The sequence below is a fragment of the Callorhinchus milii genome, unplaced genomic scaffold (genome assembly GCF_018977255.1).
Source record: "Callorhinchus milii isolate IMCB2004 unplaced genomic scaffold, IMCB_Cmil_1.0 Scaffold79, whole genome shotgun sequence".
In the NCBI taxonomy this organism is placed as follows: Eukaryota; Metazoa; Chordata; class Chondrichthyes; order Chimaeriformes; family Callorhinchidae; genus Callorhinchus; species Callorhinchus milii.
This window is the reverse complement of record NW_024704820.1, coordinates 205367-215298: the sequence shown is the minus strand read 5'-3', so window position 1 is coordinate 215298 and position 9932 is coordinate 205367. Positions and strand designations below refer to the sequence as shown.

The 9932-nt window shown below is 44.9% G+C and overlaps 1 protein-coding gene across 1 annotated transcript in view; it reads right to left on the bottom strand.

The window, feature by feature from the left end:
• Window positions 1-7280: 7280 nt before the first annotated feature.
• golph3a (golgi phosphoprotein 3a) overlaps window positions 7281-9932 on the bottom strand; it is a 41787-nt gene continuing 39135 nt past the window's right edge. The window contains exon 4 of the mRNA XM_007897162.2: window positions 7281-9876. Coding sequence (XP_007895353.1) covers window positions 9452-9876 — 425 coding nt within the window. The 3' untranslated portion in view covers window positions 7281-9451. The remainder of the gene's footprint in view (window positions 9877-9932) is intronic.

The following is a 9932-nucleotide window of genomic DNA, read 5'->3' as shown; positions in this document are numbered from 1 at the left end:
AGGAGACATGGAGCAGGCCGGAGCCCAATGAACGAAGGGAGCGGCAGGTTGGTAGGGAGTCAGCAGATCAGAGAGGTAGAAGAGAGTAAGGCCATGGATGGCCTTAAAGGTGAGGACAAGGATCTTGAACTCGATCCTCTGGGGGATGGGGAGCCAGTGGAGTCAGGTGAGTGTGGGAGTGATGGGTCAGGGAGCCTGGTGCATGAGAGTACACGAGCTGCAGAGTTTTGGATGATCTACAGCTTGTGAAGGGAAGAGTTGGGAAGGCCGATGAGGAGGGAGTTCCTGTACTCAAGCCTTGAGGTGACAAATGCATGGGTGAGGGTTTCGGCAGCCTGAGGGGTGAGGCTGTGAAAACATCCTGCTTTTATACACGTTAATGAAAATTGGGTAGTTGTAATTGTTTCTGCACTGAAGTAATGCATTACGACACATGCGTTCACTGTTCCAAGCAAGGGAATTAATCAATACCCTGTAACTGAGACGTCTTAAAGTGTTTCACGCAACTACTTTGATGCGACCGTTATTGGGCAAATTTAGCAGCTAATCTGTGCCAACAACATTCCACGAGCAGGAATAAGATCAATATTTTTTTCTGGTGAGAACTAATGCCATCGGATCTTTTAACATCTACTTGCTTATTAATAGGGAGATAGATCCGATCATCAGAAGATTGGCCTTTGAAACAATGCAGGATTCCCTCAACGCTGCACTGGAAAATCAGCTCAGAGTGCTTGTGATAACAATGGGTATTAATAACCAGAATGCCTGGCGAAAACAATTATTTTGTCTTTTGATAAAAAGACTTCACCTAATACCCTCCATCAGAAACCATTTTTGCTGTTGTAATAATCAGAGACAAAGGCATTAGGCCACCCCGAATAACTCATAAATCACGATTTGTTGCTGTCCTGGTTGGTAGCACTCTCACTTTGTGATGTGATTGGGGTTTGACTCCAACACGAAGACCCTAGCTCATAATTTGGGTTGTCACAGGGCATTAAGCGTAACACCTCTCGTGATGAGCACCACAACTGGCACCGCCTTCCATCACCTCCGGAATATCGCCAGATTACGGCACTACCTCACCCTCACGCTGCTGAACCCTGTTCACGCCTTTGTCACCTCAAGCTGACTATGGGAACTCTCTCCTCGCCGGCCTTCCCGCCACCTCCCTCCACAAGCTGCAGGTCATTCAGAACTCTGCAGCTCGTGTACTGTCCCGCACCAGGCTTCGCGATCACATCACTCCCACCCTCGCTCGCCTCCACTGGCTCCCCATCCCCAGAGGATTGATTTCAAGATCCTCATCCTCACCTACAAGGCCATTCACGGCCTTGCTCCCTCCTACCTCTCCAACCTACTATCCCCCTACCTACCTGCCCGTACCCTCCGTTCCTCTGGCTCCGGTCTGCTCCACGTCCCCCGCCCCAACCGCCCTACTATCGGTGGTCGGGCCTTCAGCCTCTCAGCCCCGAGGCTCTGGAACTCCATCCCCCAGTGCCTTCGCCTTGCTTCCTCCCTTTCCTCCTTCAAGGCCGGTCTCAAAACCTTTCTCTTTGACCGTGCCTTCAGCTCCCCTCTCGACTCTCTTCCTCCTCCTCGCTCCCTCCCTTCCCTCCCCTCACCCTGACCATTTCCCCCTCCTCTCTCCCTCCCCTCACCTGACCATTCCCCCTGCTCGGTCATGACCAACTGTGCAGCGCCTTGGACGTCTCCTGACTGAAAGGCGCTCTATAAATGGATCTTGTTGTTGTTGTTGATGTCAGCTGCTAATGGAACCATCAAAGGTGACCAGAACTTCAGCTCAACAGAAGACAAAATTCATGAATAAAATACTCAGCAGTAATTATTCAGGAAACATAATGCAACATTCATAGAATCTTATGTAGATGTGAACAATTAATGTCTAGGACCAGTGTTTAGATGCACATACTGTTTACGGATAACCTGAGCGATTTCTTTTCGAGAGAGGCACAATCTCATACATGGGCTTTTCAAGTGTGGAAATTTCTCACTGGATGTCAACCACTCACATTGCCAGGAAATGGAAACATGCTTCAAAAAGAAATTCTGCTGTTCTCTGCACATCTCCCCTGGAAAAATAGGAAGACAGATAACAGCTGTGTTTGCAATATATGTGTTTATACGGAATTCTGCAAGTTTATGAAAGCATGTAATTTGTTTTAGTTTGGTATGTTTTTACGAAACTTTGAACATAAAAGGCACACATCAGTTCATGTTTATCCACACATTCTTCTGTAACCAAACATGCTCTGCACTGGTACTTTTACTCTGGCAGTTCTGTTCCACTTAAGAGGAACAGATTTTACAAATGCTTCAGGAAACTCCTCCAATCCTAATGCATAAACATGCTACCTAATGTGGTTCGAATTCAAGATCCTCATCCTCACCTACAAGGCCATTCACGGCCTTGCTCCCTCCTACCTCTCCAACCTACTATCCCCCATACTTACCTGCCCGTACCCTCCGTTCCTCTGGCTCCGGTCTGCTCCACATCTCCCGCCCTAACATCGGTAGCCGGGCCTTCAGCCTCTCAGCCCCCAGGCTCTGGAACTCCATCCCCCAGTGCCTTCGCCTTACTTACTCCCTTTCCTCCTTCAAGGCCGGTCTCAAGACCTTTCACTTTGACCGTGCCTTCAGCTCCCCTCTCGACTCTCTACCCCCTCCTCGTTCCCTCCCCTCACCCTGACCATTTCCCCCCTGCTCGGGTCCTGACCCAATTGTCCAGCACTTTGGGACGTCCTCCTGACGTGAAAGGCTCTATAAATGAAATCTTGTTGTTGTCCTACAGCAGCCAGGGCAGGATTTGGGCTTGGGTCCGTGCTGAGTTAGGTTATCTTTGCCAGAGTGGCAGTCAGAGCACTATAATCGGCCTCAATATCAGCTAGGGTTCCACTTCCGATCCCTATTCAGTGGTTAATCTGACAGCATATAGATGAGGATCTGCGGTTCATTTGCATGCTCAACGCATTCAGTATTATCAACGAAACCCAACTGCAGAAAATCTGTCTCAAGCCTTTTATTTGTGTGGGCAGATCAGTCAGGTGTCTGACACATGTTGAAAATCATTTCAATACTCAGAGTATCCAAACCAGAGTTCCATGCATCCCACCTACACTTGGAAATTCCAGAGTTATTTATTGAAATGGAATGTGCATTCTCCCCCTGGAGGGAAGCACCCTGCTAACCTAATTTCAGAAAGTGTTAGATGCCGGTTGGCAAGAGCCAAGGCTTGGGGACCTGAAAGTGTATGTTGCGAGTACGTTTGGGAATCTAACTAGCTAAAAACCTTTTTTGGGGGGCATTTCGCCCACAAAATATACAGTTATTTTACATTGCAGTATATTCTGTGAAGCGCTTTGAAACATCTCAAATACGTGATAAGGCACTATATCAAATGCCAGGAATATTATTATTATTAAAACTGCATAGCTGGCCAGTGAAAGTATCTGGCAAGCTTTCCCACCGCTTGTCCAGCTTAGGACCATCTAGGGCTTTGGCTTACAGGTTAACAGATGAGTGGGATGACTCCCTGCCCCCACTGGTCCACCCTTCCATGCCTGCGAATGAGCCAGGCTGGAATATTAGGGCACTAAAAAGAAGGAATTAGTATTATTATAGGATTTTAGCACTTCAAAATATCAGGAAACATCCAGTCTGGTTCATCAGCAGGCTGGCTCCAGGGCCCTGAAGTACTGGCTCAGGAATTGTTCCTCTACAGAGGGCTGGGTTGAATTCTGACATTCCGTGGTCATCTTATAATAATCCTTGCACTCGTCTTCTCGAGTCTCAAAGCACTTCACAGAATATGCTGTAAAGTGAATTGACTGCATATTTGTGGGTGAAACGCAGCAGCCAATTGCGCAGCAGTGTCCCACAAACAGTCGTGGATTGAAAATGATCATTTTTTTTTGGAGGGATTATTATTAGGCGTGTGGAGTAAGGAAACTTGCCCAAGGTTTCGCCCTGCCTGGAATTGAACTCAGGTGTCTGCTTGCAAGGCGAGTGCTCTAACCATTGAGCCACAGGACTCCAGTTCAGCTCCAAGAAGATCCTGCTTACCTTTCCCCCACCACCTCCTTCCCACAAGGATAGTCACTCATTGGTATCTGACTAGCATGTGTTTATGCCCTCACTATGTGGATGGTAGGTACCAGGGACTCCCTGCAAGCTTCCCAGTGGCAACACAGCGCAGTATGAATGCATGAGCACATTGCCACCATCTTCCTGTCCGTAGCTCGGCCACACTAGTTGGGAGGTGTGGAGCTTCAGGAACAGCTGCTTACCTCTCTGCAAACCAATCAAGGTGGATTCCAAGTGCTGCTGCACAGACGCATGTTGACAAATTTGGTCTCCAGAGATCACCTTCCAGAAGCTGTAGCCTCAGGCCTCAGTTTCCTCAGAACCTATCAATACCTTTGATGTCGTCTCTTACAACAGAATACAAAATTACATTCGTATAGCGCCTTTCACGGCAGGACGACGCCCCAAGGCGCTGGACAGTCAGGGATTTGGACCCGAGCTGGAGGTCGGGATCGGGGAGGGTGGAGGGCAACCAAAGGCATGGTCGAAGAGGAGCGTTTTGAAACTTGCCTTGAAGGAAGTAAGGGAGGGGGCGAGGCAAAGGGACTGTGGCTCTTGAGCAACAACAACAACAAGATTCCATTTATAAAGCGCCTTTCACGTCAGGAGGACGTCCCAAGGCGCTGCACAGTTGGGTCATGACCCGAGCAGGGGGGAAATGGTCAGGGTGAGGGGAGGGAAGGGAGGGAGCGAGGAGGGGGGAAATGGTCAGGGTGAGGGGAGGGAAGGGAGGGAGCGAGGAGGGGGAAGAGAGTCGAGAGGGGAGCTGAAGGCTCGGTCAAAGAGAAAGGTTTTGAGACCGGCCTTGAAGGAGGAAAGGGAGGAAGCAAGGCGAAGGCACTGGGGGATAGAGTTCCAGAGCCTGGGGGCTGAAGGCCCGACCACCGATGGTAGGGCGGTTGGGGCGGGGGACGTGGAGCAGACCGGAGCCAGAGGAACGGAGGGTACGGGCAGGTAGGTAGGGGATAGTAGGTCGGAGAGGTAGGAGGGAACAAGGCCGTGAATGGCCTTGTAGGTGAGGATGAGGATCTTGAAATCAATCCTCTGGGGGATGGGGAGCCAGTGGAGGCGAGCGAGGGTGGGAGTGATGTGTTCCCGAAGCCTGGTGCGGGACAGTACACGAGCTGCAGAGTTCTGAATGACCTGCAGCTTGTGGAGGGAGGTGGCGGGAAGGCCGGCGAGGAGAGAGTTCCCATAGTCCAGCCTTGACGTGACAAAGGTGTGAACCAGGGTTTCAGCAGCGTGAGGGGTGAGTGCAGAACCATGATTCTGGCAAGAGCAAAAAGGTGCTTAGGTGAGTCCGCCAGCAGCACAATATCATCTGCAAACAGAAACCCTACAATCCAGTCAGAAAGGCCTAGAACAGATGCACAAAGTCCATCCCCCACTCAATGCCACCCAACATGTCATTGGTAAATACGTCAAATCAGGTTGGTGACAATGGGCAAGATTTGCCCGTGTATTCCCATGCCTTCCAGTTTCATCATGAGGGTCTCATGAGGCACTAGGTCGAAAGCTTGCAGAGGTCAATGAACACAGCATCGTGGGTGAGCTTCCTTTTAGCCTTGCAACTTTCTGCGATCTCAAACAAAACCACCACCTGTCCCACACATCCTCCGTGAGAAGCCAGCCTGTTCCTTCCTGATCAAACCACAAGCCTGCAATGTATGTGATACACCTGCAGTGACTCACCTAAGCACCACTTTAAGAGCTACAGGACATTAAGTAACACACATGCAGGGAATCCCATGTACATTGCAAACCCACAGGCTGCCTCAGTCCCCAAGCTGCCATTTGTTCAGCATGAAATTCATGGGCTCCCTGTTGAAGTCGCACTTTACTTCCTGAGACACTTTTCCAGGCTGTCATTTTCATTGCATAATTTCCAATCTACATATAGTTTCGATTTATGATTTTCAACCACCTCGATTCACAACCGCCATGCAAAGTATCGGAGCTTGGCAGGATGTATGGAACAGCACCTCATCACAAGTCAACACCTTCAGGAGTGGAAGAGTAATGGTGGGTGGCAGGAAAGTAATGTGAACCAACCCCCTCCCCCACCAAATAGCTTGCACATCCACAAAAGTTTTAAGAGCGTAATGGAGAACCTGTACTAAATAAAAATGTGAAAGGAGTAATATCACTTTATTCCTCCTCCCATCCCTCAATCCCAGAAAAAACCCTGTGCAACAATACTTGGTTTTAAGTATATATGATTATATATGGCTTTAAACGGCATATTTAAGACAATTTCATTGAAAGTACAAAAGCATCAGGGTCATTACACCATCACACAGCTAATAAAATGCTATAACATTTACTACAAAACACCAATATTAAACTGAGATCATTATTGTGAAGCATTTGCAGACAATACACCAGTCTTACTCAATTACTCTAGGCATGCTTGGCAGCCGACCTCTGTCACTTTAGAAAAAATATGCCATCCTGGTTGGAAAGTTGGACAGAATTTAATTTCTCATTATGCTGGTTGGCGTAACAGTTACAGTTCTTCCATTCTTTACTCACATGAGAAAAAAAACAGCAAGATTCACTTTCACCTGTGTAGAGGAATGCTGTACCCTTTTGAGGTTACAACTTCTTTTACTGGTACCCTGAGCACCACAATGAATAAAACTGAGTGAACCCAAGTGGCAATTGAAATAGGAAGTTTCTTTGGAAGAAAATAATCAAATAGACATGAGACTGACTGCAAAAGAAAAAAAAAACTTCACCTTCGAGAAGTTCACTGCCTAACCAAAAACAGATCGCAATGCGATTTCGTATTCTAATGAATTTTAAAAAAAAGAAATTGTACTTCTAGATCCACTGCCTCGCTGACAAGGTGGGGCAGACAGTTTCACAGTCATCAGTACAGCTCCATAACCAGCTAATACATTGTAAAGGATGGGACATGTCTTTCTGGAGAATATCCGCTTCCACAGAGGTTGATAGCACATCTTGTTCAATGGACGTTCCAGGCTAGTTCAAGCTGGTATTCCCTCCCCTTGCACGGAGTCCAGGATTCAACCAGAGATTGAATTGTGACACGAGTTAATCAACATACTTCCATAAGGGTCAGTGGTTCTGCATAATTTCAAACAGCACATTCCTACAAATATCCACTGATAAGGGTGAATCAGAACATAAATGATGTGCTCTATTTCAGGCACTTTCAAGATCATAGTTTATTAACCAGAAGATAAAAAGCTAGTATACAGATCAGGGATCCGTTTAATTTCAAGTCTACAATTCTGCACCATCTAGTATTTTTGTTTTGAATATTTTAACAAAAGTAATTCACAAACACCTGTAAGCCCCATCATTAGTATAGCACTATGTCTTGAATCACTGTACGTCTAAACAGCCCCTTGTTATATATACACATATGGTGAAATCAGCAGCAGTGAAGCAAGCAGTGAGAAGAGGTCACAGGTTAAAAAAAGCCAATAATTTCATAAGATGTGCTAAATCAACACAGTTATACATTAAAAATTTAAAAAAAAATCTGTGCCATAATTGAAATATTTCTATCCCACAAGCAATTCCCTCAATAATTACAATGGCTGTCATAGCTACAAAGAGTCCACATGCCATGACTTTTTTAAAAAAAAATGTCATTTCCAGAGATGGTATCAATTGGAAATCAGTAACGATATCTGAAAAACATAAATCGTGATTCTACATCCTTTTTTCGGTGAACAGAGAAAAGAAAAGTTGCATTCAACTTGCTATCATTCAAATGCTCTGAGACATGAAATATATTCTTTACAAATGACAAAGGACCACCTCATACTGTACACTGAATAACATAGTAAAAGGCTATGCAAAGTACCCACAAGATACTCGCCCACATACATCAACATCACATACAAGAAATTTGCACATGCTTTACAGAAGCCCCTTCCACCATACATCAGTGGCTACGAATAGAATGGGTCAGGTGTAGAATTAATTCATCATGTCTTGCAAAAAACTAGGATGGGGATTGGTAAATATACAAGTCAAACTATATACATAATATACTGGAATGTTGGCCATCCCAAAATTGCTTCCATTTAAAATTGTGAACTGCTAGAAGGCCTCCTCTGTCAAATACGTTGATGCCATTTAAAATGGAGATGCCTTACAAAAAGTTTATTTGTAACCAAAACACTTACAACTTACATAAAACTAACAGAACTCTCCAGGACTTTCTTAAGAGACGGTTAACTCTCATTTGTCCACAAAGGCAGGACTAAAAAGGTGAGAGGATGAAAGGGTGGGCGGGGGAAAGGGGAAAAAAAATGCACATACTCATGGTCAGGTCCTGAAGGATAAGGTGTGATTGAACAAACAACTAAATCAACTTGTGTAAATATTTTCCATGTTCCTTTCAGACACTAACCAGAGGCCACTGCTAGTCCTAACCAAATATTTTGAGGTTATTAAATGTGCGAAAGGTTTTGGAATTTTTAAAAACGTTTAAATTAGTTTTTCCAATTAATTTTCCTAATGCTCACTGTGAACAGCAAGGTCACAAAAGATCAATATTTTCACGAGATTGAAAATATCACTTCTGGCATTTTGCTATTCATGCTACACACACTCATACACACTTTCACAAGCATACGATAATAATGCACAGTTTTACTTAAACTTCTAAAACGTAGTGTGTACAGAATTCCTCTAATCCCTAACTGATTAGCTGACTTTAAAAGAAGAATCACTGGATGCATAACTCACTTTTGTAAGAAAACTGACATTATATAAACTGCGACAGAAATAGTGCAGTAGAAAGGCAGGTTTTGTTTTACAATGATAACAATTTCTGTGTAGCACTTGAAACTTTTTTCCCCTCTCTTTCCTAAGCAATTGTATATGAAGACTGTTTTACACGACAGTGCAGTTTACAGTCCAGATAAATGCATATTTGTTCCTCACATAAAGTTCGCCTTTCTCACTCATTCTCATTAAATAAAAATGCTGAGTGTAAAATATCTATGGACGAGATATGAATTTATCAGGATTAAACTGCATTTAATTTTTTGACATCATCAATAAATGCATACGTGCACATGGGGGTAGAATCCTGGGCAGCCCACAAAAAATATGTACCATATCTCTTTGGCTGTACTAAATGCAGCGTTTCATAGATAGGCCATTTGTGAATCGTTTTTTCCTACCTTAATGGAAAGCAAAGCCTTCAGCAAATTTGAAAGGAAAGGGCATTGTTCATGGAAAAAAAAAAGGACAGTTTAAGGAGATTATGAGACAGAACCGACAAGGAATAAAGTGTACTTGCACAAGTGGAAATAGAGTGAATATGAAAAGAGAAATTTCATACAATTCATTACAGTTTTTACTTAGTAAAGGCTGCCACTACAGACCAAAGTAATTCATTTGTATTAGGCTTCATAGATTCAACTTCAGGATCCAAGTCCAGCAGCTGTCGTACTCTTTTCATGGCTAAGTCATAATGTTCATCCAAGAGTGGGGCAAAAGCATTCTCCAGTACATCCGATGCATGGGCCAGGTAAATGAGGGCAAGCAAGCGTCTGTCCATCCGGTGAGGATCATTCACCCACTTGTCCAGCACTGCCTCCTGGACTTTTTTGATGAGACGCTGTTTAATAACATTGTTGGTGAGAGGGTGTGTCGTCATGTCGAACAGCAGGAAGTTCTGTTTCTCTGTAGTCAGTACACCTTTCTCCACCAGGTTCTTGGCCAATCGTTCCCGGACGTTTCGTAATTGATAGTGTAATTTCAATGGGTTCCATGTTTCACCTTGTGCAAGAGGAAAAAAAATACACACACACAATTAGTACGTCCATTTAGTCCAA